At 39.4% G+C, this 18,854-nt stretch overlaps 1 protein-coding gene and 1 non-coding gene across 5 annotated transcripts in view; both read right to left on the bottom strand.

Annotated features, from left to right (window-relative positions):
• Positions 1-18,854, bottom strand: part of Mid2 (midline 2) — a 116,084-nt gene that overhangs the window by 95,233 nt on the left and 1,997 nt on the right. For 3 of the 4 annotated variants that reach the window (XM_051142284.1, XM_051142281.1, XM_051142285.1), the window contains exon 2: positions 5,505-6,220. In XM_051142284.1, the coding sequence (XP_050998241.1) occupies positions 5,505-6,164 (660 nt within the window). In that variant the 5' untranslated portion in view covers positions 6,165-6,220. Of the gene's footprint in view, positions 1-5,504; positions 6,221-9,329; positions 9,424-18,854 lie in introns of those variants that run through there. The other variant, XM_051142283.1, reaches the window with a different exon arrangement.
• On the bottom strand, positions 4,408-4,509 carry LOC127185997 (U6 spliceosomal RNA). Its single transcript, XR_007830257.1, has one exon. It is a non-coding gene; the product is annotated as a U6 spliceosomal RNA (small nuclear RNA).

Raw genomic sequence — 18,854 nt, 5'->3', positions numbered from 1 at the left:
TATTCTCCAAGTTTTACTGTTTGTTTGTTTTTTGTTTTTCGAGACAGGGTTTCTCTGTGTAGCCCTGACTGTCCTGGACTCACTTTGTAGACCAGGCTGGCCTCAAACTCACAGTGATCCGCCAGTCTCTGCCTCCCGAGTACTGGGATTAAAGGCATGCACCACCACCACCCAGCTCCTTCTCTTTGTCTGGGAATGTTTAGCTCTGTGTCAATCTTTCTTCGCACATGCGTGTGTGTGTGTGTGTGTGTGTGTGTGTGTGTGTGTGTGTGTGTGTTTGTGTGCGCCCTGCGCGCATGCTTTACTTTTCAATGGAAGAAGCTTAATCTAGTTCCAGGTAATATACTGTAACAACAAGACTCTTGATGTCTAAATGTAGCTTTATTTAAGAATTATTTGGCCGGGCAGTGGTGGCGCACTCCTTTAATCCCAGCACCTGGGAAGCAGAGGCAGGTGGATCGCTGTGAGTTTGAAGCCAACGTGGTCTATAGAGTGAGTTCCAGGACAGCCAGAGCTGTTACACAGAGAAACCCTGTCTTGAACCCCCACCCCCAAAAGAATTATTTGTAGTGATGAATTAAAGGAAATGAAATGAGAAAAAGAAAATATGCTTGTTCATCTCTTTCAGGAAATTCCTCTATTCCCCCTGGCTTTTATCAGCTTTATTTTTGGCAGGCTGTGGGCATGAAAATGTGAAGACATCATTCTCAAAGAGAATTATAATAATCACATCTGATTTATTCCGATGTCACCATAGGGTTAGGCAGTTGGAAAATCCAATAATCAAAATGAATAGGCACTTAAAATTAAGGACATGTCATACTTTTGCTCACTCTCTGGGCTTGAACATTGTCAGTAGCTCACAGGAAGTATTTTTAGACTTTCAAGGCATTCATAATGGCAAGACTGATTTGTATCTACTAAGATGAGAACAAAAGCAAGCTATGTGCACTAGTATACTTCCTATAACATCATTACTATGCTGAGCATAGTGGCTCTGGCTTATAATCCTAGCACCCAGGAATCAAAGTCAGGAAGATCATGAGTTCAAGGTCAGCCTGTGTTACAATAAAAAAAAAAAAAGTGCCAGTGCCTTGCCTCAAAAAAATAGAACTCAAAATAGAACAAACAAATAAACAACCCCCATTGTTATGAAGAATTAATTTATTTGGATTTCTTTTTTTTTAAGATTTATTTATTATGTATACAATGTTCTGCCTGAATGCTTGCTTGCCTGCCAGAAGAAGGCATCAGATCTCATTAGATAGATGGTTGTGAGCCACCATGTGGCTACTGGGAATTGAACCCAGGATCTCTGAAAGAGCAGCCAGTGCTCTTAACCTTTAAGCCATCTCTCCAACCCTTATTTGGATTTCTTAAAGATGTACTGTGTACAATGTGCTTGATGGACACAAAAGAGGATACTGGGAAAAAAAGACATTGTATCTGGCGTCAAGTAATTTGTGATGTCTCTATAGTGTGTTGGAGAACACCTGTGGGGTTTTCCTTGAGCTTTAAAAAACAAAACAAAACAGAAATGGATAGAGTTCCTAGGCAGGCCATGAGAAGAACACTGGTGAAAGTAGAAAGAATTAAAAAAGGCTGGATGTTTAGTACACAGTTTGGAAGCTTATCTGAGTAGATAAAGCCGGCAAACGTGAGTTGTGAGGGGAATATGTAAATGAGCAGCCAATGACAAAAAAGCAGATTTTAGAATATCAAGTTGGAGTCTATCAGCAAGAGAGAGCCACTGCAATTAGCCTCTTTTTATGAACCAACATTTGCTAATATACTAATATCAGTCCTTTATAAGGGAAGGAACTGTTATAAATAGAAATTCTGAAATGTGAAGCAATTATAAAAACATAGCATAGGTCATGACATAAGGTATGTGTAGCTGTCAGGACCATGAGTAGTCTCTGAATTAATTAAGCCACCGGAAGTCTTCTGAAAGTTGTGTGTCTCAAATCTCAACCCTATAGGCATACTAAACAAATAGCAGTATAAAACATTCAATAAGTATCCCCCAAGTCCTCAACTCCATTTTGAGAGCATGTTCAAAAAACAAGTGAGCTTCCAATTACTCTGACCTTTCGTCTATACTGTAATGGCTTCTTTTTTTTTTTTAATTGTTGTTGAACAACATTGCAGGTCACTAATCCTAGTCAAGGAGTTTGAATATGAAACTAAAATAAACATTGCATCCGTTATTGACCATAAAAGTTAACGTGTGTGTGTGTGTGTGTCTGTTGTGTGTCTGTGTGTGTAAGTCAGTGTGTATGGGAGATGTATACACTATCATTCATTCTGTTTTCTAACAGAACTTCCTGTTTCTCTCAGCGCCAAGGGATGCGCTTAGGTCCTCTCCCCCATAGCTTCTACCAGCTAGCTGGCTTTCTCCATTCTCTATAGGAAGGAATCAAGGAATCAAGGTGAATAGTCACAAGGGCTTTCGAATTGTAAGTTAACACAAAGAAGGATGTACATATGGCATTATGTCAGGCTGCTTCTGCCTAATGTGAAGAGCTCACGTCCTTTCCCACTTGGCACTGGAGGGAGTAAATTCCCCAAGTGTGTCTCCCCACTTCTCTTCCTCCCTCCTGCCCTCCCTCTCTCTCCTCTGCCTTCCCACACACACACACACACACACACACACACACACACACACGCACGCACGCACGCACGCACGCACGCACACACACGCATGCATGCATGCATGCACACAAAGCACCTCCTTTTCCTTTCCAATGTCCTAGATATTCCAGACAACACAACAAACCACACAGTTGGGAATGATTCAGATGCCTCCAGTCTCTATCCAAAAATGAGCAAAAAATAGTTTCCACTTCATTTATAAACAGACTTTTCTGCACATTTCCTAAAAATTAAAGGGAAACTATCAAAAAATATAGCCACTCTTTCTCCACAAATTACCGATTAGTCACAGACTAAGGCGTCTTTTTATAAAATACACTTGTGTTTTCCCAGCCCTGGAAACAGGGACTAGAGCTGTATGCTGCCAAACACCTGGTCAATCGGCCCATGTTTTCAGCTATTTGGAAGAAGCCAGTGTTCTGGAGATACGGCCTGACTTTCCTCAGTCTCTGTTATCTCAGCAGCACATATGGATGTTGGTATTTCTGTATGGACTATTTTTCATGGCTGATAATTTATTATGATCATAACACCTGAAAATATTTGGCAGTGATTGCTCATCCTCTCCATATCACAACCCCCACTTCTTACAAGCCACTCCCATCTTTTGCCATTGTGAAGCTGAGAGTTACGTAATTGTGTCCTTTTCCTCATGCTGCTAATCACGTACCAAGACCGACGGAATGTGTAGTTGCTGGAGCATAAGGTTAAATTTCAGAGAGGAAACAACAGTGTAAGAGCAGACAACGGAAAAAAAGAGAGCTGATTCTGCCTGGAGACTGGTTTTCAGTTCCAGCCCAATTACTAAACAAGTCTGTTAACATTAACCAAATCACTTAGTGTAAGAAGTCTCGGTTTAGGACACTTTAAGGTGTAAGGCCTGGACTAGATCGGGTACAAGGCCTAATAATTTGATGATTCTAAAGACATAACATCAAGTCAATAACATCCCCCTCTACAGCCCCACAAGAACCAAAGTTTCACCTTCACTAAAACCAAGATTGACTTTTACATACACTACATATATACTTGCTCTTAACCAAAAAGCAGAAAAGAGGTTACATATTGGAAACAAATAATTATCAAAAGAGACACAAACCATTGTTAGTGCGGCACTCTAAGTATTGTGTGCAGTACTTTACAGACAAGAAAATGTCTCCTATTCTGAGTGCCAGTACCCTTACCAACACAAATTTTCATGTAAATTTGAATAAATTTATCAGATTATAAGAGAAGGAAAACATCCATTGTCTTCTTGCCCCTCCCCCGTCCAAGGTATCCGAGCCTTTCTTGTAGCTTGGTTTTTTTATTTGGTGGTGCTAATCTTACTTTTCACTTAAATATTTTATTTTTGTTAGATTTTATTTTATTTTGATTTTTCGAGACAGGGTCTCTCGGTGTAGCCTTGGCTGTCCCGGACTTGCTTTGTAAACCAGGCTGGCCTCAAACTCACAGTGATCCGCCTGCCTCTGCCTCCTGAGTGCTGGGATTAAAGGCGTGCACCACCATGCCTGGTTTTTCATTTTATTTTATAATGAAAACATTATAATTAAATGTGTGATGCTATAAGGTTCACTGTAGAAATAACGACTGTTTAAAATTATTCAGCAATGTGTGGAATTCAATTTTTATATAACAGCATCTAAATGTACATTACAAGTTTTATTCCTCCGGAAGCCCTTGGGAATTACCAAATTCAAACTTTTTTTTAAATTGAAAATATTTTTCTATACAATAATATTCTGATCATGGAAAAATGTGGAATGCTTCACCAATTTGCATGTCACCCTTGCATGCTAACTAACGCTCTCTGTATCAGTCCAATTTTAGGATATGTGCTGCCAAAGCCAGCACTAAACATTTTATTTAGTCTGAAATCTTTGGTAAGTAGCTTCCTTCTTTTGAGAAAATGTATACTACATATCAGGAAGACAATAGGAATCCAACAATTCACTAGATCTGACATTTGTGAACATCAAACTGAGGTAAGAATACTTTCAAAACTAGGCACTTAGACGTGCAAATAGACATTATTTAACATAACTTCACAAAACTGCCCACTGAAAACAAGAGACTGGAAAGGTGTAAGATGGAGACTGCAAACAAGTGTTTTAGCCCGGGCCTGCAAGAGCAAACAGGGCCACAAAATCTAATACTAGCTCAGATATTCATTGCTTTCACTTTAAATGTTTAGTTCAGGTGTTTGACTCTGCCTCCTGATTCGGTGATTTATTGGTATAAGAATTAGCTGTAAGTTAAGTGTTCAATGACAATTTACAGTGGCTAATGCCAAACATTGGTTTCTTTGCCGTATAGGCATATTTTGGTTATTGTTGTTTTTGCAGAGCTGGAGTTAGAATCTAGGGACTTGGCACTTGCTAGGCAAGCGCTCTACGAGTGAGACACATCCCCAGACCTTGCAAACACAAACCTAGATCCACTCAGACACCTCCACCCACACCTCCACAGAGACCCGCCCAAATGTATGCAAATTAGCACATATGCTGATTGCAGTACACCTACACAGGTGCTCACTTACTAAAAAGACAAGGTAGAAAGATTATAGCAAAGATATGCAATGTGTCACCGAGGAGAGAGACTGCTGTTACCCTGGTGAAGTGGATCATGGCCTTACTTGCCCAGAATTGCACAGAACTACATAAATGCACGCAGGCTTGTGGAAGAGATAAGTTCCAGTGAAAACTCGCAGTGAGTAGGTTATTTCCTATGAAAACAATTTGAAGCTTCCTTGACCTATAGAAAGAGTGATCCAGCTTACTGCAGAGTTTGCTGACTGTACAACTATATATTAAACCAAACTTCGGGAAGGAGGGGGCAATACTGCTTACCTTTAGTTTCTCAAATCGATCATTCAGGGAAGCGACCTGATGGTCTCGGTGACGACCCACCAGTTTGCATAAGGCACAGATCAACTGATCATCAGACACACAGTACATGTTCACCTTCTCATTCTCATGGTCCAGGCAGGTGATCCCTCGAAGATGTGTGTCTGAAACTGGTTCCACCAGGCGATGGCTGGTGAAAGGTTTCTTGTTGGGGTGTGTGGCCCGAAGGCAACGGTCACAGTAGGAGACCTCACAGGTGATGCACGTCTTCACAGCATCTCTCGGAGGGTCCTGCTCACAGAATTGACAAGCAATTCGCTCACTAGACATGGCGGAGCTAGGCCTGTAAGTCCTCTCCCGGCGACTCTCACTTGGAGAATTGGGCCCACTGACTGAAGCCTTCTGGAAGCGATCAATAATGTTCTGCAGGGTCACATTCCTCTTGAGGCCATCCAGGCCCCGGTGATTCAGCGAGATAACATACCTGCAGGTAGGACACTGAAAAGCAGTAATGGGCTCAATGGATTCACCAGAGCTGCAGCTTGAGACCAAGATGCGATGGGCACAGCTGAAACACAGGCTATGAGCACAAGGGAGCAGAAGGGGGTCTTCAAACAACTCGAGGCAGATTGGACAGGTCAATTCAGACTCCAGTGTTTCCATCTTTAGTGAAAATAATCCTGCTGAGGCATTAAGAACCACAGAGGCCGGGCTTTCACCTGCAAGTAATACAAAGTAAGAGTCATTAAGCATTTCCAAAGGAAAAGTGACTGTAGAATAATTATATTGTAACCAATGGAGACTTTCGGCCTGATAGACTCCCCAGGGATGCTTAAGCAATAGGAATTACTGGGAAATTAATCAGGAAGCCTTTCTGCACCCCATTCTCCTTCAAATCTTGTTTTAGACGCTTGCCTGTGATGTTTTTTCCCTTCACTAATAAATAGAAGCAAGTGGCCACCTCTGTGTCTTGGTTTCCTGATTAACATTTCCACTCCAGCTCACAAATTGGCATGACTCCCCTCCAAAATTCTCACCTGACATCTCTTCTCTGAGACTGTGATGAGTTGGAGGCCCTACAGATTTCTCAGTCGCTATTCTCCAATAATATTCTCTATTTCCCGTCAAGGCAAGATATAAGGGCTGCTTCTATTTTACATCCAGTGGAAGAAAAACAGGGCTATATTTCAAGCTGGCTCTCTCCTTCCTGAAATGATTCCATTCTAAGGGCTTGCATGGGGGGGGGGACCAAAAGCTTTGGGGAAATGCAGTTTTCAGTGCGGGATAATACATTTTACTTGCAAGTGTGAACTTGAATGATTTCATATTACCATGCATGGAGCTCTGCTCCATCCTATTTCTAGTAAACTGAGTCATTAGAGACAAAAGGAGATAGATTTCACTTTCACTTTATCAATCCCTCATCTTCAAAAGTACTCTTGAATTTCTTTTCTTTTTTTTTTTTTTTAAGATTTATTTATTAAGTATATAGTGTTGTCTGCTTGTACACCTGCAGGCCAGAAGAGGGCATCAGGTTACATTATAGATGGTTGTGACCCACAATGTGGTTGCTGGAAATTGAACTCAGGACCTTTGGAAGAGCAGGTGGTGCTCTTAACCACTGAGCCATCTCTCCAGCCCATACTCTTGAATTTCATCAAGTCGAGTAGGGAAGAATTTCATCTGTAGATTTACTAAGTAACAACTGCTATAGGTTTGGTTTCATTGTTAAACACTTGTTCAAGGGGCTGGAGAGATGGCTCAGTGGTTAAGAGCACTGGCTGCTCTTCCAAAGGACCCGAGTTTAATTCCCAGCACCCACGTGGCAGCTCACACGTGTCTGTAACTCCAATTCCAAGGGATTTGACACATTCACACTAATACACATAAAAATAAAATTAAATAAATTATTTTTTAAAAAAATACTTGTTCAACTAGCACTTGCCTGTTGCAAAACTCATCTCCTGTGTGCTTTTTTTTTTTTTTTTAAATGCTTACCAAAACATGATTAGGTGAAAATCCAGATCTAGATGAAAACTGGTAAGTTGAACAGCCAGCAAAAGGGCATGTTTTGATTTTGAGTAGTCCCGTTCATCTCACTAGCATTAGAAATCTTCATCAGGACCTAAAATATTGATTCTTGTACTAGCATTTGTTTAAATATTGGCATTGACTAAGTGCATAGTCCTCTGACAGGAATCACAAATATTGAGTACAACTATGTCTAGCACTTAAATACAATATTGTGTACACAAAAGATGTTTCTAAATCAAACCCGCTCAATGCACAGAACTACTTAATGGAGCTTCCTACAGTAAACTGGGCTGTAAATGGGAAGAGTTTTCTTTTCTTTTTTAAGACAGGGTCACTCTGTGTAGCCTTGGCTGTCATGGACTCACTTTGTAGACCAGGCTAGCCTCGAACTCACAGGGATCCACCTGCCTCTGCCTCCCAAGTGCTGGGATTACAGGCATGCACCACCACCACCCAGCGGAAAGAATTTTCTTTATAAGGCAGCCACTCCCAGTTAGGTTAGAAGGTTTAAAGGTTTGTTTAGCTACATTTTTAATGAGACGTGATATTTTTACTTTACAATTTCAGGTCCTTATACACATTCACACATATGTCTATATAGAAATCTTATAATCAGTGGGTGTTACTACACAATCCTAGGTAGTGTTGAATCACTTCAAATACTACATTAGAGCATTCATATTAGTATATCTGTATTTCCGGCTGATTCCCTCCTCTCCTGGAGTACAGCAACAATTTTTTATTTTTATTCATAGCCATGGTGACTGGCACAAAATAGTTGTCAATAATGGCCAATAAGTATTACTTAAACCGATAATAAGAAGGTACATAGTGTTTATTGCTTATTTATCTGTGTTGTGACTACTATGTTAAGCACTTTATGTACATTATTCCATTAAATTCTTCCAGGACCATGAATATGGTTTTGATTTTTTTTTTTGGTTGTTTTGTTTTTTTGTTTTTGTTTTGTTTTGTTTTGTTTTGTTTTTCGAGACAGGGGTTCTCTGTGTAGCCTTGGCTGTCCTGGGCTCACTTTATAGACCAGGCTGATCTCAAACTCACAGCACAGCGATCGCCTGCCTCTGCCTCCCAAGTGCTGGGATTAGAGGCGTGTGCCACCACGCCCGGCCAAATATGGAATTATTACTAGACCCATCATATACTTAAGAAAACAAGGCCCAGAGTTAGCCAACCAGAAGCACTAACCCAAGCAGGAATCAGCTCCATGCCGATGCCTGTGCTTTTTCCCCTACACCTTCCTTCTAATCATCTCACCTCCTTCACTGAAGTTATCTTGACTGTTTACAAGAGCGTTTCTAAATGGCCTGCTTCCACTTCTATTTTTGTCTCTCTGTGTCCCTCTGAGTCTGTTTTGCCTACTTCTGACTCCTTCCTCTAGGACTATCTCCATCTGACACTGCACTTCTATTTCAACCCCTTTCAGAGTTTCAAACATTCCACAGTGTATGTGTGTGTGTGTGTTGAAAACTACCCCGGTTGGTCAGAAGCATTGCAGAAAGTCACCTACGTGTTGACACTTAATATAAAATCAGTTAAGGTGCCACTGCTCCCCTGTCTTAAGAGAGTGCTATATAAACTCACATACAGAAATATTTCTTTTAACTTCATATGAATGCCTAAAACGTGTTCCCAAATCAATATGACCCTTGAATCTCACTATGAAATGAAGCTTGGGGAAATACATTCAGGGTCACAATTGCCTTATATAAAGTCAAGGTAGGAATTTTAACTAGAGGCTCCTGGACCTCTGTGAATACTATATGTATTTATTACCTGAAGAGGATTGTTCATAGCTTTCAAAGGACTCTTGGAGGTCTCCTTAACAGTAAAGTCTAACATCAAAAACAAGCAAACAAAGAAAACAGAAAGGACAGACAAAATACAAAATATTATTTAAGCTACAGCGTATATCATTTTTACAGAACTGCCATCAGTTAAGATAGGTTACTTAGTTCAGATTGCTGACATCAGACTGCAACTGACCTCTAGCACCTGATCTTCCTGTTTCTGTCTCCCAAGTGATGGGATGGCAGGCATGCACTACCTGGCACTCCATTCTGTTTTATTTTACTATGACACAGTAACATCATTAGCCAATCTGAGGGATTAAATAATTTTTGCAAATTCCTCAAACATTTGTTTATTCAGGTTCCTGATTCTCATTAGTGCTGTTTCAGCATATCTGCAACTATCCTCCATTTTCCCTACCTCCACTGCTATCTAATCATCATTATGATGCCAATTATCTTCTTCACAGTTTTCTTTAAAAAACAGGTACTATCATTACAAAAGTAATTTGTCCAAGGCCATACTCGCTTGTACATAGCACAGCAAATATTCAAACTTAAGGGAAAAAAGACCTTTAGAAATAAGCCTATATATTTATAGCCAACTTAATTTTTGACAAAGTTTCCAAGATAATTTGGCAAAGAAAGAATAATCTCAACAAACAGCTCTTGGAGAACTTCATCCCCACACGCACAGGAAATGAAGTTAAGAACTTATTTTATAAACACACAAAAATAACTCAAATTAGGTATGCTGGTGTGTGCCTATAATCCCAGTACTTGAGAGGTGGGGACAGGAGGACTATCATAGGCCACTTTGGACTATAGTGAGATCTTGGGCTACAAGAACAAAACAATCTAAAGATGAATAAATGAAGTGGATCAATTATCAAACTATAAGAATCAAAACAGCAAAAATCTTAGAAGAAAAGATACATGTAAATCTGAGACAACTCAGATTAGACAACAGGATTTTTGTAGATCACAACAAAATCACAAGCAACCAATACAGAGAAATGCTACTTCATCCAAATTTAAACCTTTAGAGCTAGAACCAACACCACCAGCAGAATGAAAAGGCAAAGGATCTTCCAAAGAAGATAAACAAATAGCCAGTAAGCATATGAAAAGTTACCCAACATCATTAGCCATTAGGGAAAAGCAAACCAAATAAACACAATAGAATAGCTATAATAAAAAAAAAAAAAAAGGAAAGTAGCAAGTATCTGCCAAGATGTGGAGAAATTGAATCCCTCATATATTGCTGGTGTGAATGCAAAATGCTGCAGCTGCTTTGGGAAATAGTTTGGCATTTCCTCCAGAGTTAAATGTAAAGTTACCATCTGATCAAGCAATTCCACTGCTAGGTATGTACTGAATAAAATTTTAAAATGCGTTCATTCAAAAACTCTTGCACACCAATGTTCACAGTAGCAATATTTACAGTGGCCAAGAGCAAAACAACCAAAGCCCACCATCTGATATGTAAAAAAAATCAAAGCATGGTGATAGAATAGTATTTGTCCATAAAAAGAAATGGAGTGCTGATAGATGCTGCAATATGGATCACCTTTTAAACCTATTTCCAAATGAAAGAAGCCAGTACAGAAATGCAGGCTACGGTGTGATTTCCTTTATATGAAATGCCTAGCACAGAGGGACTCATAGGAATAGAAAGCATAATAGCAGTCACGGCCTAGCAGAGAGGAGGAGTGGGTGTAATATGAATATGTATGCACTTCCTTGCTGGGATTTTGACAATGTTCTACAGTTAGATGGCTGCACATGATTTGTTTGTTTGTTTGTTTGTTTGTTTACTATATTAAAAACCACTGGTCTGTATACTTTAATATGGTGACTATTATGATACATGAGCCACATCTCAGTTTTTAAAAAGAGATTCAAACTCAGATCAAACTCCAGACTATATATAGCTAACTACTATATAGTAAATATATTACAAATTGTATGGTTATATAAACTCTATTGGATTGCTTACTTCTATTTTTTCTAGGTAGGGTCTCATCTATCTTATCAGGCCTCGAACTCACTATGTAGCCAAGGATGACCTTGAGCTCTGACTCTCCTGCTCCATGTGCTTAGTGCTAGAGCTCAAGGCACGGACCACCACTCCCAGCTTGAATCGCTTACTTCTTTACCATGTTTTTCTAGGTCAGTGATTCCCTGTCTAGGTCTTGCAATGCCCTGGGACGTCTCCAATGTGTCAACAAGTTTCAGAAAATTCTTAAGGCTCAGTTCTTACTGACGTAAAAATATCTAAATGGCTGCTAAAAAAAAAAATTCCTACCTACCTCACAAAATACTTTTAGCAGAGGAATGGATACAAACAAAACAATGAGAAAGCGTTTTTACTTGAGAAAGTTTTCGAGAATCACAGCTCTGTTTGGAATTAAAAGGGTGTAAAGACGACAAAGTATGTGATTCTGATGGACTATGATCCAATGGCAGGTAATCATGTGGCTTTCTTCGGAAAACACAACTGTCTGTCATAAAATGCATCAATGAAATACACAAAATGGTAGAATCAACTGACATATGAAGAAGACATAAATACCCATGTGCCTACAACCTAAACAACTCCTTTCCAAATAATTTAGTTACTGGTGTGTAGACAAATATGTCTGTTTGTGTTCTTCCTACTGGAAAATTGTTCCTGCATAGTTTATCTTCACTGTCTACCTGCTTCACTCTCTTATTTGGTGAGGCATTAAAAAGCTCTGTGCCTATCACATATGAGCCAGATGCAAAGTGTTCATTCTACTCGGCAGCTTAGAGTGTATATAAAGTAGTTGTGCTAATGTGATCATAAGGTTACACTCTGCATTCTGTAATTTTTAGACCCTGTTTTCTGAAATTGTCATCGTTTTACCAGTACTAAGGTCTTCACCAGGTGCTTTTTCTATGGTGCTGTTCTCCTGGTATCGACATGCTATGTGCTGAGTTTATAAGGAAACTTTGAGTAAGATTAAAGACATGGATTCTTTGCCTGGTAGTGAGAAGAGTCTATAATAGGGCAGTCAAACAGTGTCTGGATACCAGGTGCAAGTTTTTGTTGTTGTTGTTTTGGGTTGTTTGTTTGAGATAGGGTTTCTCTGTGTAACAGTCCTGGCTGTCCTTTTGTAGACCAGGCCGGCCTCGAACTCACAGCAATCTGCCTGCCTCTGCCTCCCGAGTGCTGGGATTAAAAGTGTGTGCTACCACACCTGGCTACGGTGCAAGTTTTTAATTTGTTGTTTGGCAAGCTTTGTGATAAAATTTTGTTAGAAACAAAAAGTTGAAAATGAAGATTGCTTTGATCAAAAACAGCTCTGTGACTATATATATATATATTTATTCATGTATGTATGTAGGTAGATACATGCTCTGTGCTTGCCTCCCTCCCTCCCTGACCTCTGGCTCTTTCTTTTGAGACAGAGTCTCACAGAGTAATCTAGGCTAGGCTCAGTCCTCTTGCCTCAGCCTTCCAGTGCTGAAACTACAGTCATGCACCATCACTGCTACCTAAAAGGAGGAGGAAATGCTTCAGTGAAAGTGATTAAGATTTCAAAAACATAGCACATTTTACACTTACAAGATGAAAAATTGATTCAAGTATTGCCCTCCAAATCTAGCATTAGCTAACTCTGATCAAGAGTTAGGATCAAGCAGCTGTGATCTGCACTTGACAGAAGTCTATTATTTCAAATGCTATTTGAACATAACTAAATACCTACTTATCCAACAGCTAATAGCCTATCTAGTTTTCATCTTCCAGATCTTCTGAGTATGGCTCTGGACTCTCACTCTCTCCCTGGGGAGCTACTGTCTACCCTTCTCCCCAGAAAAGGCATAAATGTGAAACTAAGCCTGACCTCTTGGTTGTAGATTAAAAGATGAGCTGGAATTTTATTTTTAAAAATACAAAAAAAAAAAAAAAAAAAAAAAAGATTCTTCAGGACATTAGCTTTCACCTGTCAGGATATTAGCACCAACGTCCCATAAGACTTTTCTTAGAATACTAGAAACTATCCATTTTCCTAGGAGGATGAACAAACAAGTCCTGACTTAGTCAGTTTCTTCAAGTGCAAAATGCTGTTCAAGTTGAACTAGAATCACCAGCTGTTCCTCTAAGATGTTTTCTAGATCAGATATCCTATTATTATAGAGTTCTTCCTATTTATTATCATGCAAAAAGAGATGTCTTGGATGCTATAAACTTCCTATTAAAAGCATGACTCTTCTTCACAAGTGTAACTAGTCAGGCTAAGAAACGATAATCAGTATTACCAAGGGACTAGGTGTATGTTGTCCCTTGTCTAAGCTAATGCAAAGTGTAGTAGATGTTTTTACTTGCTGCACCCCAAGGAAGATATATATATAATAAATGTTCCAGGGAACAACTAAAGGGGAGGAGAGTATCTTGTGAGTATCAATCAACCAATGAAAACATCTTCTGGAACTGAAAAAGAAAACAACCAAATCCAAGGACAGAGCCAGGTATGGTGGCGCACGCCTTTAATCCCAGCACTCAGGAGGCGGAGGCAGGTGGATCGCTGTGAGTTCGAGGCCAGCCTGGTCTAGGAAGCAAGTCCAAGACAGCCAGGTCTACACAGAGAAACCCTGTCTCAGAGAAACAAAACAAAACAAAACAACAAGAACATTATGATTAGTGGATGACTTGGTCAAGCTCAGAAAAGATCATTTGGAGCCCTGTGGATGTTGGAAGATGATTGTAAATCCAGGACTTGGGAGGCTGAAGCAGGGGGATCAAAGTTAGTTCAAGGACAATCTGATCTACATAATGATCTCAAAACCAGCCTGGGTTACACAGCAACTGTCAGAAAAAAAATCTGACATAAAAATACCCAATGCATAGAATTTTCTATATTCTATATGATGAGAATTCAAAATAGAAGACAAAATGGAGGTTCAGTCGATGGACAATGACTGTAATTAGTTATAATAATAATATATTTATATAGTAGTTTTATATTTTTAAAAACCACTATTTCATTCTTTTTTTTTTTTTTTTTTTTTTTTTTTTTAAGATTTGTTTCTGTCTTTTTTGCGGGGGTTGGTTTTTCGAGACAGGGTTTCTCTGTGTAGCCTTGGCTGTCCTGGACTCGCTTTATAGACCAGGCTGGCCTGGAACTCACAGCGATCCGCCTGCCTCTGCCTCCCGAGTGCTGGGATTAAAGGTGTGAGCTACCACACCTGGCATAAGATTTTTTTATTTTTATGCATATGAGTACATACTCTTCACGCACACCAGAAGAGGGCACCAGATCTCATTATAGATGGTTGTGAGCCACCATGTGGTTGCTGGGAAGTGAACTCAGGACCTCTGGAAGAGCAGACAGTGCTCTTAAACTCTGAGCCATCTCTCCAGTCTCCACTATTTCATTGCTTGTACTACAGTCTTTTTAAAGTCTTATATCTAACAGTGTTAACATAGTGATGCTAAGTAAAACATTAAATTCTTTGTACCATAGTTTCTTTGTCTTTTGGATTAAAAGTACTTGCTGTATGCATTGCATAGGTCCTTGTGATGATCCCATGAGGATAAAATAAATTAACCTGCTTTAAAATTACATTTACTTGCATCACACATTCACACATGATACACCCAGACCACTTTTCTTACAAGCTAGACACATTTGGAAATTCATCACAAACATAATTGACATGATAGAAGACAATCATGCTTCTCTACAAAATCCCAAGAAAACCATCGTTTTAACTGTGGTGTTCCTGATGCTCATATGTCTTCCCACTTAGGCTATGGTCCTTCTAAGGGAAGAATTATCTCTAGTGTTTTCTTTTAGACTTCCATTACACATCAAGAGAGCTCAGATCTGGAGTTTGATTACTAGCCAGTACAGAGAACCTAATCCAGTTCCTGCCTGGGCATTAAAGCCTACTTAGTATTTTATAGTATATGCATTTATGCTATTCCCTTCCAATAATTAGCTCCTAAACCTACAACTTTGAATATTTTCTATAATGCTGTCATAAATATTAAAATGAATATCAAAATAGCAAAGCCAAAAGTCCTAATCTGTCTCAAATACAAAAGATTCATTAAAGTACAATCAAAGTACATTGTATAAGTGTATGAATTTTTCAGAGTAAAAAATAGTATTTAAAAATGATTAATCAAAGGAACCAAGAAATGGATTTGCTGAGGCAACATAATGTTTAACAAGAATTATAAGTATCATTCATAACACCATTGCCCTAATGCCGATTACACTGGCAAAGTTGTAAGACTGGGGAACAAATGAAGAGCAAACTTATTTACCTATGCTACTAGTACAGATTTCCATCCATTTTAAGACTGAATTTCCAAGCCTCTGTTTTTTCAATGGTGTATTTTTAAATATTCAGTGATTTTTTAAAAAGGTATTTAGTGGCCTTCCAGGACGGGCAGTCATTTCTACTTCTACATAATAAAACTTGTAAAATATGTATGTAGGGCATTCTATTGAATGTTAGACTGTGAGGACCCCAAATTCTGGTCAGTAACAAGGGACAGAAAACAGAGGCCTATTTGAAATCAAGCTTCTACTCTCCTGGGAACCACATGGATCCTAGCAACACTGAACAAAAGGCTATAGACGAAGTGATAGAGGATTCTGGACTATAAACCATTTTTTCTATCTCTGAACTGTACACACACACACACACAAACACACACTTTGCTCTCCTAAGTTAGCATTGTCTTCCATGGCTACATATTATGCTCCTATTGGAGCAAATTGCAAATATTGGCATTTAAGGTTTCTGGAAGAGTTCTCATTATATAATGGGTTTGGTATCAGATCATCTGGCCTCTGTAAGAGGATGCTCCAGAGCCAGAGGATACTGTTCACCGTCAGCCAGAGGAGTCTGACCTGCAGAAAGAGGCTGAGACAAAGCCCAAGGTCAGGCCATCAGAGTGCTGTGGAGAAACAAGAACCCACGTTTTTTCCAACCCATTTCCACTGAGCCAACATCACAGTGTACAGTCTATTCAGGCAAACATCTCATGGAGAAAGGGATGGTAGGATGTTGTCATTTTTTTTTTTCAAAATTCCTCTGCCATGTTTCCTTGAAGCATCATATGCCATCTAGTAGTCTCAGCAGGTTATAGGTTTTCTAGAGAAAAAATCAATCTCTGAAAGTTTGACTATCAAAAATGTTACGGGATTATGGTCATGAAGAATTAAAAAGATGAAAAAACCAGCAGACAGAAAAAGCCACAGAACACAGACTTGTACAGTCCACAGAAAACTTTCAATAGAGTTTTAATATACGAAAGTGGATAGGAATACAGCTATTGACCCTTGAGGGTTAGAAGTGAGGATAAAGGAGAGTAACAGTCTGCACAAGGCAGACAATAAAGTAGGAGTTTATTCTCTTGCCATCACTCATCCGAACTTCTCATTTTGATGCTATGACTCAACACACAGACAAGCACTTCTCTGGCCTCCTCTGTATACTGCTCATGATGAACACAGTATTTGTTGAGGATCCAGAAATAGAGACCGTTAGCACAATACAGACTTTGTACCGAACTTTCAAAAAAGTGACTATATTTAGGGCCAGTGAGATGGTTCAGCAAGTAAAATTGCTGGCCACCAAGACTGATGACCTGAATTGGATCCATGGAACCCATGCAGTATTAAGGAGAGAACTGATTTCCCAAGTTTTCCCCTAGCCTCCACGCCGTATGCTATGGCGCACATGCATGTTTATATGCACACGCGTGAAGAAACGTAAAAAGTTAAATGACTGTCTTTAAAACCTCTTGAACTGTGTTATATCCACTATGAACATGTTGCACCTCATATTTTTATGACATACTCTTTTAAGTAATGTCATTCAGCTTAAAGAGGGGCTTCATAGACACAAGCTTTCTTTTCCACAGAAGACAGAACAAAAACCCCAATACTAAATGGAGTTGGAGGACCTTCAGGCCTCTTCTAGCAGCTGAGTCCCATGGCTAACATGTAGAAATTTAGCAAGATCTATAAAGACTGAGTGACAGACACACAAAGCCAAGCAGTTATCTCTAAAAACAGCCATCCAAGACATACTTTTGTGCCTCATTCCTGTCTTTGCCTTTCAGGGCTCTACATTCCCATTGAGAAAGAGAAATTTCCGTTCTAAGGAACCTAACAACCAGAGACAGTATTCTTTTCTCCTCTTCAAGCCAGTGAGGTTTGCTGACTGATTAAGAAAGCATCCTTCGGTAGTTTCCTTCTTAACTGTTGTGCTGTCAGCAGATTTTATGGGAGGAGGGAATGGAAAAGCTCACTACTCAGAACCCTACTTGGACGCAATTCTGAGACTCCACTGGCACTATTTGAAGCTCTGCAAGTTGGAGCAAGTTGCCCTGTTCTTAGAGGAGGGATTAACCAATTTTATCTAAGTCAATTTGCACTGCTCAGATGATATGTTTGTGAAGCAAGCAAGTCACTCATTTGCAGCAAGTGCCTCTCAGAAGTGGTCTTGCAAGGTACAACATGCTAGGTAGGAATCCTAGTAGTCATGAAAGTAAATAGAGCCACCTTGGCCTTCATGTCCCATAGCCTCTCTCCCTCCTCTACAGATCACATACCCTGACTCCATCCTAGCCCTGGAGCTGTAAGTAGATTTTAGCATAGGACAAATACGAGCCCAAAATCCTGGGTTAAGACTAGGGCCTCACTCAACACAGCCATCAGAGGCCTCTGTACATTAAAGGTGCTTTAAGAAATATTGACTCATTGCTGCTAGATGCTAATCATGCTTGCACAGCCAGACCTAAAATTATCTATGCCACTTTTTATTGGGCATTCTCTAACTGCCCCCATGTAGGCTAAAATGGGTGAGGTTGAGTATGCAAATAAGTCTGACTCAGATTGTTCGGTTAAAGTGTAATCAATATGATTTATGACTCGACTTAAAATCATCACCATTACTTTCTGTGCTTAATTGTATATATGTTTCATTCAGTTACATATACATTTGTGAAACAAATTGACTTAAGATCTAAATTACAATGATAATTTGAATCCCAAGGGGACTAATAATGGCAAATTAAGGTTTCTGTAAATTAGTGTTCGCATTTATACCCATTCAATCCTGTAACCCAATAAAGGATAAATGAAGTGCTTTCATGGAAAAGTATAATGCTGAGGTTTATAGAATCCTTTTATCTTCAAAGGACCAAGCCAATACTCACAATACCAGTACACAATATTATGCCTTTTATGCAAGTGCAGCAACTGTGAAAGAAAGGTCATACAGATGTCTAAAGGCTACAAAGCCAATGCAACATCACATTTGGAATGAACTCTCTGATCTTCTTGGCTTCTAGACTTGCGTTTCAACCACACAAATCAAGTTTTGTAAGGAACAATCTAGAGAAATCTAATTCACATTATGAGCCGGTATTAAGTTAATTGATTGAGCAGGAATACATAAAAATGGCAAAGACTGGTTCTCCCTCAGGTCAGTGAGGAGTGAGGAGGAAGTAAAAAAAAGG

Source organism: Acomys russatus, chromosome X (assembly GCF_903995435.1).
Source record: "Acomys russatus chromosome X, mAcoRus1.1, whole genome shotgun sequence".
Taxonomy (NCBI): Eukaryota; Metazoa; Chordata; class Mammalia; order Rodentia; family Muridae; genus Acomys; species Acomys russatus.
The sequence above is the reverse complement of the archived record's forward strand: the minus strand, read 5'-3'. Positions and strand labels throughout refer to the sequence as shown.